Here is an 18898-nt window from a genome sequence, read left to right on the forward strand (position 1 = left end):
AGAAATGGTATTAATGTAGCTGGGGGAAGGCTATTTATCATCTTGAAATAGGCCAATATCAGATAGGGAGAAGTGGTTTGTAATTGGAACGTTAATATAAAAATAATTAAAGGGATAAATTATCGTGACTAACTTCATCAAGAGTATACGGTAATTATAATTATCTCTCCAAAACAACATAACGTTTCGTACTTCCAGACCGTCGAAAAAGGTCAAAAATTAATAAATTATTACTAAAATATGATCCTGACGCTATGTATGGATGGTTATTAAATGAATAAATAAATTAATTAAGGTATACCGGAATTTACGCCAGGAAAAGCACATGGCGTTCTATAGATGATATATCGAACAATATCTTGTAGGGATATGGAGGTCATAATCCCACTGTACAAGTCAATTGTAAGACCATATTTGCAATACTATGTCCAAGTATGGAGATCTCATCTGAAAAAAGACATTGAGCTTCTTGAAAGTGTCCAGGCAACTCATATGGTCCAATTAATAACCATGGTTATTAATTGGACTAGCAGGGAGTATAAAACTCAGCCTCTAAATTGAGAACACTCGATTAAAAGAATTTCGGTAAGTAGAAAAATGAAAAATATATATGATTGTAATGGAGCACAGCTGTATGGTAAAGGATAAGGGGATATGTTATTAGGAATAAAAAAAAAAACAACTATTATATTAGGGTCACCTAGAAATTCACTTCAACTACCTATGTATATTGTCTCTGTAAATTGCGTGTGTTCTCTGGTCGATTTGCCTGCTTTGTTGGACGAAAAATCTCCAGTTTTTGCCGGGGGAGAAACCTTGCTGTTTACGCTTGAGACCGATTAACTCAGCCACGGAGTGAAAAAAGCCCATAAAAGTTCCTGGCGTCATTGACTGGATTCGAACCAGGGTTTTTTTCCCACCAAGTGATGGAGAGGATGATGGCGATACTACCGTGCTACCCGCGCAGACTTATTAGAAATAAGGATGATTAAAATATATTGAATATCAGAGGGAAAAAAATAAAAGGTGGTGAGCATAGTAATAGTGTCTACCGAATTTCTCGATTACCCTAATAAATTGGTAGTCAGAAAAAGCAGACAGCATAGCTTACAGAAAAAATGGTAAAGGGTTGATGGGTACTCAGGCAAGCTGGAAGTGTGTAAATGCCCAACCCCATGGGTGGGGACCCTGACTGAGTTTCGTTTTATTATTTTACTCTAAGTCTGGCATTCTTTACACTGAACATTGTATGCCCACCCATCTGTTCTTATTTATCTTTAATTATATCCTTCTAAAGCTGCTTTGCTTTTGAATATGTAATTACATACCCTGTTTCTTTACTTCCATCCTTACAGTCAAATATTAGTGTCATAATATGCCATTCTCGTTTTTAATATATACTCTATATGTACATTGTGTTTCAAAAGTATTTAAGGAAAAATTCTGGGACGTATTCAAGGGTTCGTTCAAAATGAAAAAAAATTCATATGTTAAACATGTTCCATTCTGAACGGCTATGGAGCTACACCTGCTTGAATTGTGAAAAATGTTTAGGGAATTTTGTGTGATAAAATAATAACAATGTTAACAAATAATTAAGAATAAGCAGACAGGTACCTGCTAAAATGTTTATTCATACTAGATACGTATCTGCGTATTCGTATTTATTTATTTATTATTTTATTTTTTTTAAACCAAACTCCATAGCCCTTCCCCCCCTCCTCCCCAATTCAAACAATCACAGCTCTGTAACCATTCAGAATTGGAGACATGTTTACGTGACCTTCTTTTCTCCTTATATTGGACGTTAGAATACATTCAAGAATTTTTTGCAAATACTTTTGAAATACACTGTATATACTGTATAATGCTATATAATATACAACCGATATTCCCAAGCGATGTGCCTAGAAAATTTAACACATTCAACCCCACCATCGAGTTATAATCCATTGAGCATAACTCAATAGCACTTGAATATAATTGAAAGTAGTTAATTCTGGAGATTATAGATAGTTCTTGGTGTGTATCCTAGAGCTAGTGGTGGACTTTATTCCTAGATTTTTTTTTCTCTTTGTTGTAAAGGTTAAATTTTAGGTCATCAGTAACACTCCTACACAGCAGCGTCTGTCGTCGCAGTGGTATTCATGATACAGGTCTTCGGGTCCTCGGCTCCGGTGATTAGTGTGATACACCGTATCTTTAACATATCTCCACATATGTTAAAGGTTGCAGCGTCTCAGATTCAGTACCCGCAACTACATACCATTCTGCAACAACATACCTCCCCAGTGGAGATCTGGCTATTCCTCGTAGTATCTCAACAATGAATTTTCGTTAAAATGGATTGGCAGAGATATACCAATCGCTTGACCATCCCGCTCCATCCAGACATATCCCACTTTTGACTGCATAGAGAAGCATGCTATGAAGATGGGGATGTCACATCGATTTTCCGCTGAATATATTCTGTGCCTCAAAGGGTGCCCACATTGAGACATGCAATGAAACTTTGACTGGTTTGCTTTAAGTTACAGCAAATTGCACTTCTGATTGCGTTTGCCTGCAGCGCTGTCGAAAATCCCGGAGGAATTTTATGGACGCCCGTGTGTATATAACTCAGCCATGATGCACAAAAAGCCTATAAAAGTTACCCTTTCCCCAAACTGAAAACATTTCTCAACTTCCTTGTGCGACAGGAATCGAACCCGTCACTAAACCATAGTGCTTCGAGATCCACGACGCTACCTACCACATCATCCGGAAGGGCTAATTACAGGAATACTCCTCTTTAAACGCAATGCTGAGTAAAGTTTAAAGCTGAGTATAAAGTAGTAAAAGCGGTTACAGTTACCGGTATTCATCACGCAAAATGTCCATTTGCTTCCAGCAAACAGGAAACTGACCATAAAAGACACGCAATTTATAGGTACAATACGCAGACACCTCATAGCCTTAGTTGCCTTGACATAAAATCAAATAGCCCATCTAAACGAGACATGTAATACATTCGAGTTCGTCTCACTACAGATGGTCAAAAGGAGAGAGAGAGAGAGAGAGAGAGTGTTTAGTTGTCCTGATAACTCGATCGGATAGCTGATTATTTCCTGTTGAGATTGCAATGATAAAAGGAAGGTTGAACTATGATCATGAGTCATTAAATAAATAAAATTAACCATGTAGTAATGAAAGCATTTTCTGCTTTTGTTACAGGATTAGTATAACTAAAAAATATTTATGCTTCCAACCTTAACATATCGTTTCCATTTATGCAAAAGCATAAATGAAAATTAGTAATTTTCGATATATACAAAACAAAAACAAACTATTATATTAGGCCACCCGGATATTTAAATTCATATGCCGTGCTGTGTGTCTTATGTCTGCTAATTGCGTGTGTTCGATGGTCGATTTGTCTGTTTTGCTGGACGAAAAACCCCAAATTCTGGGGGAAAAACCTTGCTATCTACGCTTGAGACCAACTAACTCAGCCATGGAGTGAAAAAGCGCATTGAAGTTCCTCGCGTCATCGACAGGATTCGAACCCGGGCCTTTTCCACCCTGTGTGTGGAAGACGGTGACGATACACACGAGGCCACAATATTGTTTATGGACTATTTAATATTATATCCCCACCAGAAGTACCAAATTGGTGGGGATTCAATATTAAGTGGTCCATAACAGATTTTCAGTTGCTGTTACCCCTGGTCAATCAGTTGCTATAAAGAAGTCATATTTGTTGGTATGAAAACTACTCGTACTTTTATATTGTCATCCAAATCTTCAGTGTTATTAACAGGATAGTTAGGCACATTAACAAGAACAAGGAAGGCTTTATTGAATTTTTTTTCCAAGCGAAAGTTTTTAAATTCATAAATTAAAAAAGTTATAAAATTAAAAACGACGTTATATCGAAACAATGCCATTCAGAATGACATAAATCGGAGACCGTCTGTGCAACCAAAATGCATGCAAATTCCATGAAAATTTCAATTTTCGCACGCAGTCTCAATTTAATACATTTAGGTACCCAACATGCTTCCCTCGTCACATGTACTTTATGTTAGAAACAGAGGATTCTATATTGTCGTCTTGTCCTGCAATTCTGATGGTTGTCCCTTGAAAACGACACCAGAATTGTGCGATATATGACAATATAATTATGCATATATTTAGTATAATAGACAATGCATATACTATTAGACTTGAAAATAAAACAGAACTTTGTACAACAACAATCCTACTAACGGTGATGAGAAATACAGGTATGCTTATAACAACCTAATGTATACCACAGATGTTAAATACGACTGCATATCATTGTATTTAAAAAAAAAAACATTTAATATAACAGTTGACCCTTGAATTTATTCAAACTGGCAGCCTCAACTACCTGCGAAGACAACCTGTTCCAGCAATCAACGAATCGCTGGCTAAAAGAAAACTTCATACAGTCTAGTCTAAATCTCTTTCCCTGTAATTTGAATTTATGCCTCCGAGTTATGGAATTCTCTGTAACAGTGAAAATTCCGCCTTCATTCATTTTACTAATCCCTCTCAGAGCCCTATAAATATCAATCAGTCACCTCTGAGATTCCTGATTGCCAAGCTCTGTAGCCCACATAATCTGAGTCTTTCCTCATATGGTCGCCGTTTTTTCCGATCTCACCATGCAAGGTTGCCCGTCTTTAGACCCTTTCAAGAATCTCAATGTCTTTTTTCAGGTGAAGTCTCCATACTTGAACGCAATATTCCAAATGTGGTCTTACAATCGCCTTATATAGTGGGACATGACTTCCATATCTCTACAGGAAAATGTTCATTAAACCATCGATAGGACATCGTGGGCTTCCTTGGCAACCTGTTTACACCGCTCAGAAAACTTCATATCTACCGTATTATAACTCCCAGACCCCTTTCTTCCTCTACTGTTTTAATTCAATCCCACCAAGTGTCTAATGCATTTTTGGGTTGCTGTTCCCCAAGTGTTTCTTGCATTAAAACATAGCTGCCACTTTTCTGACCATTCTTGCAGCCTGTTCAAGACATCCAGAATGTAATAAAGTCTGATTAAAACGTTATTAAAATATTATTTTGTCAAAATAATAGGCTTCCCATGTAGATAATTAAAAAGCTTAAAATGGTGAAAGGAAAACACACTAAAAACGTCTATCTCAAAAAATAGCACTTATCATATTTTGAATAAATTTAAAAACTCGTCTTTGCAAAAACGCTTCTGTACGTTCACTTTTTTCACTTCTGTACATTCACTTTCAACGCAATAGCAAATAGACACATTACTTAACTGATTTTAAGAAATCGCAGAAAACTAAGAAATATTTTGCAAGGAAAGTTAAAAATTCAGTGAATAAAGTATAGTGCATTTACATATTTACTATAATAACAAAAAGAGAAAAATAGATACAAAATGTGAAAATCGATAACAGAAGAAATTTATAGTTTCCATTTTCGTGTCTTCATTTCGGCAGATTTATCGATAACCTCATCAAAATTAATTTACTGGCATATTCATTTTCAATAGATAATATAGCTAGATTTGATAATCTAGTCTGACCCACTGATGGGCGGAAGTAATTTTTAATTAATTTTAATTTGGAAAGCAAGAAGCCATAGATATACATACTGTTAAAAAGAACCTTAAACATAATAATAAATTTGGCAGACATTCCAAAAAATCCCACTTTATAATAAACTCCACAAACTGCAAAGCTGTCCACTGTTTTGCTTTCTCAGCAGTTATTTTTGTAGTTTGTAAGTGACTTCTTAGTGGGCTAATTTCTAACTAAATTCATCGAAAATTTCGGTCAGCTTTGAAATATGCATTTCATATTGAATAATAGAATTTCGAAAGAATTTTGTCCAGAATTTTGTCTCGACGAAATCTATCCAGGCATTCAAACATCGCCCTTTTTAATTCTTGGAGTGACAGTCCATCATCCTTCGTCATTTCTCCTAGCATTTTTTTACAATCAATACCCTTTCTACAATCAATTTTATTTCTTTCTTCATTAATAAATAATTTTCAGGTGTGAAACTTTACAACACATTTTTCCAGGCTTATTCCGAGTGTTTGTAAATATTTTTGTGTAATGCGAACTTCTTGTAGAATTTCGTGCCAGAAAGAAAGATAACTTAGAAAAGAAAAATCACTTATGATATGATGATAATGAAATATCAGCAGTCCTTCTGGTATCTATATTCTCTTGAGGTTCGCACAATGTTTGTAGAGCTGGAGTTATTTTTTCAAAATTCATTTTGACCGTATTTACAGATTCATAATGTGCACTACACCTTGCCTGGGAAAGTCTTTTGACTGTCACTCCTGTATGTTTTTTCATTATTTTCCAACGGTGTGGAGAGACTGAAAAGAAAGAATAAAGGTTTTCCAAAGTTCCAAAGAAAGTTACGCATTACGAAACGCCTTCAAGTGAATGCACTCTGCGTAAATTTAACGAGTGGTTTGCACAGGGCATAAACAATGCTTTGGGCTTAATTTCCTTGATTTTAGATTGGATCCAACCATGAATTCCTGCCATGGTTGCCGCATTGTCCTAGCTTTGACCACAGCACAGATTTGTATCCAGCCCATCCTTTTCTAAATTATTCAAAATTTCTTTTATGAGTTCGGCAACGTTCTCTCCAACAATGGGAAAGAAGCCGAAAAATGACTCCTTCACTTGAACCTTGTCTCTTACAATGTGAACATATCTAATTACTTTACACATCTGGTCAGTGTGGGATATATCTGGTGTACTGTCAAACAGAATTCCAAAATATTTAGCTTGTTTTATATTATCGGCTACTATTTTTTCTCTCACATAATTTCCTAAAATGTTAATAAACTCATTTTGAATCTCTGGCGATAAATATGAAGGTTCTTTCCTATCAGATGAACGTTCAATTCTTAAAATATGTATTTTCAAAAGGGGGTCATAATTTGATAGCAACTTTACCATTTCTATAAAATTTCTTTTGTTTGAAGAAAATATGGATTCATCATGTCTACGAAAAGGAAGATTTTGACGAGCCAAAAATAAGATTACATCTAAAAGCCGATGCAAAACATCTCTCCATTTCTTTCTTTCTTTATCCAGTACTGTCTGATGAATGTGATTGATAGTTTGTTGAAACTTCAACGCTACACTTAAGATTTTCCACTTCTCCAAGCACGAGAGATGCTGTTCACTATTTTCATGGTCAGAAACCTTTGGGTTTAATTTCCACCAAGTCTTAAATCCCGTGATAAAGTTAGATGTTTCGATTTCTTTATTCTCCAATGAAAATAGTTTGCATCAAAAACAAAATAAATTTCCTGATGAGTTGAATAAACCATCCATGTTCTTAAAATTTTTTCTCCATTTCGCAGTATCTTATAAAACCAGGAATTTGTTAGCTGTCGACATTTCCCTTTAATTTTTTCTCCTGCTCCTTCAACAGTGTCAAAAGGTCCGTCTTTATTTTGAAAATAGTCACTGCCTTTCTTAATAAAATAAAATCTCAAGTAATCTGGTACCGGGGTAGGCCAAAAAGCGACGTCTGAATACTTTAAAAATATGTTTATTTCCTCTTCCTTTTCAGAATCTTCTCTCTGCTCATGTGAGTTTTCACTAGATTTTTCTTCACTAGTAGATGAACAAGCATCTTCTAGATTCTTCTCCATTAGTGAATGAATAACTTTCTCTTTTAGATCCTCTTGAGAAGATGAGAGAAGATTTGAGAAGATTTTAGATCCTCTTGAGAAGATGATACTTGCTATTATTATTATTATTATTATTATTACTAGCCATATAGTGCAAGGAAGCCTGAGGCTTATGCTGCACCAGCTAAAAAAAAAATTTCCGAGTTACCTTGAGAGAGAGAGAGAGAGAGAGAGAGAGAGAGAGAGAGAGAGAGAGAGAGAGAAATAGAAGGGAATCTCCAAGAAAGAGGAGAAAGAAGAATGATGATATCCAGCTCAGGACCCTGAGTGTGCCAAGCCCATACTCACCAGATGTGAGCCCCTGATTTATCATGCTGAATATGTATTGCACTAGATGTTGAAGGTGCAACATAGTTCAACAAGGATCCAGACATTGCTTGAACAACTTCTCTTGCTTTCTTTTCAGTCTTTGCTTTTCTCTGTTGAAATCCGCTGGGTCGATTTCGCTTCATTTTGTACTTATATGTAGGGACCTATATAAAGAAGTTCATTAAAAAATGAAAACTATCTGTAAAATGTAAAATAAGTAGAAATCAAAATGAAAAATGAGTTGTCAGGAAATACCAAAGCTCGCTTGTATGCTTCATATAAATCCGCTCACCACAAATGTGGTGCTAACTTAATGACTTGTAAGACGAACTTTGTAAAAAAAAATGTGGTTAAACTAAATGCGCTTGTAAAGGCTGTTTTGATCCCCAGTTTTATGTGCCTTAATAACATACCAAAAATTTAAACGCAAGTATTACAGTCGCAGTCGGTTAATATAAAAGTCTAAGTAGCTTGTCGTTAATTACATTGTGTAAAATAGAAATTTCAACTACTCGTAACAACTATAAATTTAAGTGGAGAAAAATAAATTTAAAAAAAGTTGAAATTTTTTTTGTTAAAGTTAATGCGTTCCTTCTCGTATTTTTAAGTGATGGCACCTCTGTCTGGCTGGCACCCGGGGCGGACCGTCCCGCCCCCCCCTGCTACTCCACTGCATATAATACATATTTGAACTACTTGAACATGATTTAATAATGTCTGAATTAATGCATTGCGAGAATGGCATTACGTGGCATTGCTGGCAGTTGACATTTATGACGTTCTTGATTCTGTCTTAAATCCAATCATCAAGACTAAGTATAGAAATATTTTAAAAAAGCTATTAAGCCAAAGAGATATTAAAGTACTTCACTCGCTTTATGGTTGGGCCGGCTTTGTTAACCCAATAACAGTAGACAGCTCTGACGTCTAGAATACTGCTTAGATGTTTTTTTTTTTTAGTTGGAAAGTTATGATTCATTTTATTTCACATAGACATTTTCAGTTTGAATCATATTTTCAGACAGAAAAAATAGGGAAGGATTAAAAGAAGGAAATTCTAGTGCTTGCCTTTCTACGGAGGCTGTTCAAAAAAGTATGCATTTTGAGTGGGAAGATGCTATACCATTTGTATCTTTTTTTTTTTTTTTTTTTCAAAAAAAAAAAAAAAAATTCCTTTCCTAGAGCTAGAATTGTACTTTTTTGACTGTAGACGCTACAGTATTGAGTTGCTGATGATCACATTGTACTCACGAGAGAAAAAACTACGTCTTTTTTTCTTTGACAAACTGACTATTCCTGCAGAGAAAATGATATATGAACTTTCTTTGGAGACTAAGATTGTGTGCTTCCAACCATGTATTATCGATCCAAGGTGGATTCATGTTTCAATCCACAATGACTAACCGCGATCAACAGTCATCAACGTTTTTTTTTTTTTTTTGAAACTACTGAAAACATGCTTTTGATCGATGCAGTCTTCTCATTTTTCTTTACTTGTATATCCAAATGGTACAGTAAGCAAACCAAAAACTTTAATAAGAAATGATCTCCAGAAATTTTAGATCAATTTCAAATAAAATTTAAGGCCAGTATTTTAATTCCTTAGTCGACAAAATTCCTTTAACTTGCTTATTATTATTATTACTATCTATATCTATATGTCTTATAACCAAGGCAATTTAATGTCACTTTAAGAAGCAGCACCCCTATACATCAGAGTCACGAGTAGCCACTATTCAAGTTCAAGCCATTATAGCAAGTTCAAGCTCAATTCGCAATTAAGCTGTAATCACATAATTACACTGAATGTTCAGTATTGACTTAACAGTGATATAATTTACTTAATGGGAATTCGGGCGAATCCTGCGAATGACAAAAAGACACCGACATTGTGGCGACACACCCTTCACGATCAACGATCAAATCGGCACTACTCGCTCCGCAGTTCCTTTGACTCGTTTAGAAATGTGTATTGGCAAATTGCCAATGGCAACTCAACGCCCAGTCATTTTAAGGTCAGAAACAATGGGAGTAGTGAAATCACTGGGAGCAAAATTTGGAACTGTCTAGCGCACAGTTCCGCCTACGGTTAAACTTCAAAGTTTAAAGGATTTTGCGTTTATTATTGAAATGATTATTGGAAATACAGTAGTTGTTTTCCCATGAACCAAAGGCTAATTTTTTTTTTATTTTGATTATTGGTAATAGAGGATGAGTATACTATATGCGGGACCTGTTAATAAAAATATTCATTGCGTTGCATTATTCTTCACAAAATTTCATATAACTCTGTTGACTGTATATTTAGATTTAAAAGCAGGGGGGTGCTCCAGTTCCGTAGTACCTACCAACGAGTCGCCACTGGTCACGAATCCCCCTTCTTCTGTCTTGACGAAACATGCCTTTATGAATATTTTCTGAAAACTGCACTTAAATTCGTATAAACAGCCAGCTATTAGCTTCAAGTCCCTTTTCCCAAATGTGTTGATTAGAACAAATGATGCAGAATGACAGATATAGTTTTTCTTACTCATGCTGGATAACATGATTTTTGAACTACATGAATGATTTTTCTAAATGCATGATTTTTGAACTGAATCTATATTATCTCGGATTCACAATAATCCATAATTTGAGTTTTAATAAAAGTTTTATTTCCCACACTAGACGGCAGATACACTTCGTTTGAAGTGTGAGTTAAGAAATATTTTGTGGTAGTTTCGGTTTATTTTTATTTCCTTATCTGCGACTGAAATCAATTACAACTGCAAACATTTCTGATTTTTTTTTTCTTCACTCATCTACAAAAGTACGATAAAGAAAACATTGATTATGAGTTCGGTCTTTGGAATGTTTGCCTTTAATAAATAAACAACACAACTTATCCCATGAGATGTTATTGCATGACAAATTTAAATGACACAATGACAGCTTAGTGAATGTAGCCGAATAACTACAACTTTTCAAAACTGAACAGTGCTGACATCCCGTGCATTATATTTGAACTAAATGAAGAGTTTCTAACTGTGAAATACTGTATTGAAATAGAGAATAACTTAATAAAAATAATATTACTACCATAAACCACAATCGTTGAAATACCATGTATAGTGGCATAGCCATGATTTTTTTGTCAACACGTACATTCCCAAAAAAGGCGCCAATTGCAATTCAAAAGATTTCGGCGTCAGGGGTACAATTAGGGCTTACAATACCGGTCAAAATCTTAATACTGTACCGATATTTCGGTATTTTTAATTTATGATACCGGTATTCCTAAAACAAACGTTTTTCTCAATAAATTTTGATGACAATTAGGTGCAATAAAGTAAGGGAAAAAAACAAGTACGGTAATTACTTGAATTTATGTTTTAAATAAACTTTTATTGCAATAATAAATATTCTGGGAAAAAAATCATTAAAATACAGTTATTCTAAAAACAAAAAAATACATATTGTTACTGCAAAGTTTAGTTATGTTTAAGCATCCACACAACCTGTCCGAATAAAGTGAGCTCTTAAAAAAAGCAATCAATAGTATGAAACACAAGCAATCAATAGTATGATCGTTTAAAATGGATCTAATTTTGGTATGTACAGTATTTGATTAGCGGCAGAAAACGCCCTTTCGGATTCTGTTCTGGTACTGTTGTAGTGAGATAATTATAGACGATCTCAGTTCATATTTTCTAGGCTTTGAACTTTTTTAGCAAAAATAGTTAAAAGTATTTCATTAATTTCCGACTCAAGTTCATCTTTTAAAATCTCATTGGAGTCAGGCAATTTCTTATTTTGGAAAGAATTTGCGGAACACTGATGTTTTCTTCCATGTTGGTCTTCCATGGTTGAATTATGTTCATCGTTTTCTGAAGGAGAAAGACCTTTTATTAAGCGAAGTATAATTTTCACTATAGTATCTTTACTGAGTCTGGGAGAGAGCAGAGAGTGGGGATAAGGAATAAAGAAGAGAGCAAAGAGTGCAGTTAAGGAATTCTTCACATATATAAATGCAAAGAACAGAAGGACAAATCAGATTGGACCCTTATATAATGGACGTGGGACAGTATTAGATAACATAGCTGAATTGGTTACAGATGAACTCAACAGTTACTTTGCATCGATATTTACATTAAAAAAAAAAAAACCCTTTGTGTTAATGAGATATTATGGAAGTGAAGTTGAAAAAAATGTACCGTAATTAATGATGTTGAAATTTCAAATGATTATTTCATGAGAACTTTCGCGCCTACAGGCGAGTAAGGCTCCTGTGGTTTATTATTATTATTATTTTGTAAAATAATTCATTTATTTTACAATAAATGAATTATTATTATAATTCATTTATTGTAAACGAATTCTCTTGATAAATAAAATTGTATTGTATTGTATTGTATTGTATTGTATTATTATTATTATTATTAGCCTTAAGGTGGAAGGAAGCCTGAGGCTTATGCTGCACCAGCCAAAAAAAAAAAAAAAAAAAAAAAAATTCCCGTGTTACCCCGAGAGAGAGAGAGAGAGAGAAGTAAAAGGGAATCACCAAGAAAGCAAGAAGAGAAGAATGATGATATCCAGCTCAGAACCCTGGGTTTGCCAAGCCCATACTCACCAGATGTGAGCCCCTGAGGTCATGGCATATACACTATAATCTTAAAGGAGGCGGCAAGTGAGTGCATTGAACCATTAAGGCCAGTTATGCGAGCATCACTGGACAGGAAAGATTCTGTTGGATTGGTGTAAATTGGAACATAAAGGCGGTTCTAGGAGTGTAACGGGAAATTACCGACCGGCCAGTCTAACTTCAATAGTAGGGAAAATCATAGAGGCAATGATCAAGGGTGGAATTCAGAATCATTCAGATGGAACACAGCATAGTTTTGTAAGGTAAAGGGAAAATCATGTTTAACAAATCTGGTTAGCCATTTTGACAGGTCACTCGTGAGTTGGATTTAGGGAATAATTTCGACATATTTATTTGGATTTCAGCAAAGCATTTGACTCAGTCCTACATGAGTGGTTACTTTATAAGTTGGAGGCTGGAATCATGGGGAAAATCCTTAGATGGATAGCACGATGGATTGAGGTCACCAGGCAGAGGGTTGCGATAAATGGTTATTCCTCAGATTGGGTTAATGTAAGTAGTGGGGTTCCCCAAGGATCAGTATTGGGACCACTATTGTTTTTGATTATCTTAAATGACATCCATGAAGGAATGGAGGGCGTGAGGTTTAAACTTACAGATGATGTAAAGATCAGCAGAGTAGTTAATGATCGCTGCCAAGCAGAGCTTCTTCAGAGTGACCTAGATAGACTTCCGGGATGGTCAGAAAAGTGGCAACTATGCTTTAATTCAGCAAAATGCAAGGTCTTACACCTGGGGAACAGCAACCCCAAAATAACTTATACACTTGGCGGAGTTGAACTAAATTCAGTAGTGGAGGAACGGGACACGGGAGTTACGATACGGTCAGACATTAAGTTGTCCGAGAATTGTGGACAGGTCGCAATGTTGCATGGTATCCTATCGATGATTTATCGAACATTTGCTAGTAGAGATAACGATGTCATAATCACGTAAAGGTGATTTTATAACCTTTATGTGATTAAATTATAAACAATTATTTTTTTTTAAATTAGTACCGAAAAACCGGTATTTTTTGTATCAATACCGGTGTCCTGGTATTGTAAGCCCTAGGTACAATGTACCTGCTGACCCTACCCCATGGCTACGCCACTGATCATGTAGGTACAGTGTGTAAGTATCTCTGAAAATGAGCAAGTAGGTACAATCGGCGAAAATTATTTTTACCGACGTAGGAAACATTTACAAACAAACATTTTCAGATAATATCAAAATGGTTTAAAAGGCTCTGTGACATAAGTATGGACAATTTAACCGCAGAAAATATCAAAAAATAAAGGAAATAATGAATAAGAATAAAAAATATGAATAAAATAAAAAATAATGTTGATGTGGTAAATGCTATCAGGGCCGAGCCGCAAAGAAAAGGTCAGCGAGTAAATGATTTCTTTTCACTGCCTTTCCTGCCAGGAAGGTACTCGGAAGATACCTAGAAATATACCGTCAGTGGCGGATTTCCGCACAGGCGCACGAGGCGCGCGCCTGGGGCCTCTTAAATAGAGAGGGCCTCAAATTTCACATCTCAAAAAAAAAAAAAAAAAATTGTTTCATTTTTAATTTTTACACTCATCATTATTACCGTTACTGAATAAAACTATAATTTAATATGAGAAGTTAGTAAACTCTTATGCGAATATCCCTACATATTATATGAAATATCTATGCCAACTAAGTGAATCTGAAGTAGAATATGTATTATCATTAATGCTTAGTTGTGCCATTTTTTTCATTTAAACATTAGTTAAAATATGTATGAAAGAATTGCGCAACCAAAATGATTAAAACCGCAACACCAAATGTAGAGCGCGTGCTATAGTAAAAACGTGCGCGTAGAATGTAGTGGCACACTAGTGGTACAGAAAATGTTTAGAGGGGGGACCCTCAAAATTGAACTGCGCCTTGGGCCTCTCAAGTGCTAAATCCGCCACTGATACCGATCCAATCCGGCTCTGCGTACTAGCATCATAAAAATATACTTTTTACTCCTTTCTTAAGGTAAAAGATTAAACCATAAAATTCAGAATAACATAATACTGCGTAGAAGGGAATCATCAGCTTTTACGCTAGGTCATTGCTTGATGAACTCCCCAGCAGCTTAGAGTACCTTGCAGTGCCCACAATTGCTAGTATTTTAAGGTCACTAAACATTAAATCTCATACAAAGGAGCAAAGATGCAGAAGATTTACACCAGACTCCTTTGTATGAGACTGTCACCGACGATACTATAGGACAGATTATAGTCATTATCTATTTGTCTTTTTAGGCTAACATTGAAATTATAATAATCGGATTTAATGCGATGAACATGCTCAAGGTCCAAGCTAGTGCCAATGACTTAAACATCAAGAAAGATGGACGGAGCGATCTCGAGCACACAGGAGGTCAAGTTTCCGTAATCCCTCATCAGTTTGAAACCTGGGTTCCTTTTTGATCTCCTATCCTTCTGGCACAATTGAATCTCAACTAGATTTACAACAGCATCATGTCGCTTCACTCTTACATTGTGTGTTTTATTACAACGTTGTGTAACGTGGGCGAGCGACTCGACCGCATTGCATCCAGCCCTGCATTGCCTATCCATACTGGAGAGGGTAGGAAGGGCATTAATCCTAGTTTTAACTAGGTCAACAAAAGCGTGGCCGGATAGCAATTTGGTTCCGTCACCCACCCACCAGTGTTGTGAGCGAACCTGATAGGAATTCTTAAAACAGCCGCCGCCATTTTGGAGCCGTGCAAGAGATCTCTCCATCTCTTCCTGATGGATGTCTTAGTATCAAAGGTAATATTTTCTTCTTTCAGTAAGTTCTTGGCCAAGCTTAACTCTTTCTTAATGGGTGGCCTTTCAATTAAATAACGTACCAGGTCAGATGCAGAGTCCAGTTGCTTCTCCAAACGTTGCTTTTTTCAATAATGGGATTAACCATCGTAAAGATGGAATCTCTAAAATGAATATGTTCTACTGCCACAGGAAGCAAGGTCTCGATCATGGCGTTACCAAGACTGGATTTAATGGGGTGCAGTGGCGCAGTTGCACCAACCGTCCTTCGGAAGTTACGTAATTGCTGTAAGAAGTAAAGCTTTTTTAGCTTTTAATATTTGTGCCCTAGAGGACCCAGACCTTCTAGACTGTGGATTGCGTACCAAATATTGGAAGTAAGTTTACCACAGCGCATTTTATCACTTTTTTCCCTTATCTTTTTTTTTTTTTTTTTTTTTTGGCGCCTCCGTAGCCAGGTGGGTAGGAGCATCAGTGCGTAGCACACGCTTCTTGGTCAGACCGGGGCTCGAGCCCGTGACCACCAAATACGGAGGATGCGGAAAGGTGAGGGAATGACCACTGCATATCCCCGGAGCAATATGGCCTTAGTTGCTAATGCTCCTAAAAACCAAAGAAACCTTATCTTTTTTTCGTATCCAGTTCCCCTGACGATGTTACCAACTATGATTGGACTCGAATAACATTTCGAACATATTAACTTAACTATCTAACATCCTACAGTCATTTAACCAAACAACATCTGCTATTCATATATAATCAGTAGCCATCAGAAAACTGAATGCATGTTCAGTTTTCTACAAAAGGCTAGAAAGTCATTTGAAAACCATGGTCTGAAACTAACTAATTCAGACTTAATAACGTCTGTCATTTTGCCAGGCTAGGCTTGAAATCATATTTACCATTTGCGGTTTTCGATAAAATTAATTTACCAATAACATTCATTTCCTATTGCCCGGAAAGTATTAATTGTTAGTCAACAATACTATTTTCATCCAGTGTTTGTCATGGAATTTTTCCGTTCTTTTCTTGACTTTTTCCATTATTGAAGGTATACTTCAATAATGGAACGTCATCCAGGGCCAAACATCATTTAGCCGTTCATTTCCAAAATTAATTCCGCGTTCCAAATTGTAACATCTAGCTTTTCTACCATATTTTTTTTTTTGGTAAGAATTTTGCAGAATAATGGAATTCTCAGCGGTGAGTGCTAAAATTGCTTCCGTTATACGCTTACTGGCCAAAAAAATTATTCAATATCTAGTGGGCCACTTTTTTCCCGAATTACGTACATACTTAATTCTTCTTTACAGTAAATTAAAATTTACTTTAAAAGCAATTACACCTTAGAAATAGGAAATGAATTTGTGAAACAAACTTGTAGATCTCATTTGACATTTTTATCATTACTATGTTGATTTGTTTATAGGCCAAAGCAGCTAAGGTGATTAGGTGTCTGTATATTCTGGCTGTAAATTTTGTGTATTCTCTCGTCATTTTGCCGTTTTCTTGGAGGAAAAGTTCAAGTTCCGTAGGCAAAAAACCGTAAACCTGCTGCCCAGTCATCGTGGGTAGAACAGTTGGCATAATCACCAGCTCCCCCAACACACATGGTGGAAAAGTCCCGAGTTCGAATCCCGTAAATGACGCGAGGAATTTTATGCCCTTTTCACAAGGTGGCTGAATTCGTCGATCCCAGACGAAGGTAGCATGGTTTTTCTTCCAGCAAATAGTAAATCGACAAAGACGACACATAATTTAGAGACATTATAGGCACAATAGAGCCAAAGTTGCTGATGCATCAGAAACCCTACAAAAACCATGTCCACCGCTCAAAACTTGCCAAGTGGGCCATAATGTGAATAAAGTCTATAAAAATTGTTCCCACCTTGATGAGATTCAATCCCAGATCTTATCAACACAGTACAGAAGAATACCTTATAATGGAAGAATGTCTTATAATGGTGGATTTTAACTTCCCAGATACTGACAGTAACTTGTGGATTGGTCACTCGCACACTAGCAAGACTTTTATTGGATGATCGTTTTCTACAGCAGCATGTTCGAAAGGCAGCCAGAGGGAGTAATACTCTGGATCTGATTATCAGCAGTGATTATTCATACATAAAGAATTTGTAGGTAAAGGAAATACTAGGTGGCAGTGATCACAATGTACTGATATGGGATTTACATAAAGACATGACTACCATCAAGGGTAAAGGGAAGGATTTTTATTTTCATAAAGGTGGCTAGAGTGGTCTCAGGGTATATAGTGGGACAAACTGATGATGTTACAACAGCAAATTCTAAATGGGAAGCATTCAAGGATCTTGGAAGCTACTTGGCTTTTCATACCAACTCAGAAGTACCGTTGAAGGTTTAGGCCTAAATGTTCAAGGATGTCAGATGAACTGATGAGACTTGTGGCAGAGAAGAAAAATGCATGAGATACATAAAAATTATCAGGCAACACAGAAGCCTATGGCAGATATAAGCTAGTCTGTAATTGTCACAAAGGAGGTTAGGCAGATTATGAGAAATATTTGGCAAAGGATGCAAAGAATTACCCCAGGGGCTCACATCTGGTGAGTATGGGCTTGGAATACCCAGGGTCCTGAGCTGAATAGCATCATTCTTCTCCTTGGTGATTCCCTTCTGCCTCTCTCTCTCTCACTCACTCTCTCTCTCTCTCTCTCTCTCTCTCTCTCTCTCTCTCTCTCTCAGGGTAACTCAGAAATTTTTTTTTGGCTATTGCAGCATAAGCCTCAGTCTTCCTTGCACCATATGGCTAATAATATTAATAACAGCAAAGACCTCTTTACTTCTAAAAACTCTGGAAGGGGATGAATCAGGTTGGTCACTTGATATTGATGGTTCGACTGTTGGTGATCCTGCTCAGATAACTGACAAACTGAATGAGTATTTGGCATCTACATTCACACTTGGAAATCTGTAGGGAAGTGGAGAACAAAAGCTTATTAACCTCTAACAGGGAGCTAAATGATTTTTTTAATAACTGAGAGCAAAGTGGAGGAGAAATTGGTAAAGTTAAATATAAGAAAGGCACCTGGGGCAGATGGAATCTATCCAGTTATATTAAATGAGCCAGCAAAGGAAGTAAGCAAACCCTTAGCCATAATTATGAGGACTTCCTTGGACTCGGAAGATCTCCGTGCACATGGAAGACTACCGTATAAATTGAAACACTGAGGCATTTAGGGCAGTTGCTGCTACAGATGAAGGGATGGCTGAGTGGGAGAAGACAGAGAGTGGTAATCAATGGACACTGCTGGACTAATGTTATTAGTGGAGTCCCACAGGGTTTGGTGTTCATTAAGTCTGATATACCTTCATCAATGATATTGATGAAGGTATATCAGACTTAATGTTCAAGTTTGCAGATGATGCAAAGGTTGACATGGTTGTTAATGACAGCAATGACAGTATGCT

The 18898-nt window shown here is 36.2% G+C and overlaps 1 protein-coding gene across 1 annotated transcript in view; it reads right to left on the reverse strand.

Annotated features, from left to right (window-relative positions):
• Nucleotides 1-6572: 6572 nt before the first annotated feature.
• Nucleotides 6573-18898, reverse strand: part of LOC150086158 (zinc finger MYM-type protein 1-like) — a 30257-nt gene continuing 17931 nt past the window's right edge. The window contains exon 2 of the mRNA XM_090374812.1: nt 6573-7292. Coding sequence (XP_090230938.1) covers nt 6573-7292 — 720 coding nt within the window. The remainder of the gene's footprint in view (nt 7293-18898) is intronic.

This window comes from Mastigoproctus giganteus, chromosome 5, assembly GCF_048544385.1.
Source record: "Mastigoproctus giganteus isolate SK-2022 chromosome 5, ASM4854438v1, whole genome shotgun sequence".
In the NCBI taxonomy this organism is placed as follows: Eukaryota; Metazoa; Arthropoda; class Arachnida; order Uropygi; family Thelyphonidae; genus Mastigoproctus; species Mastigoproctus giganteus.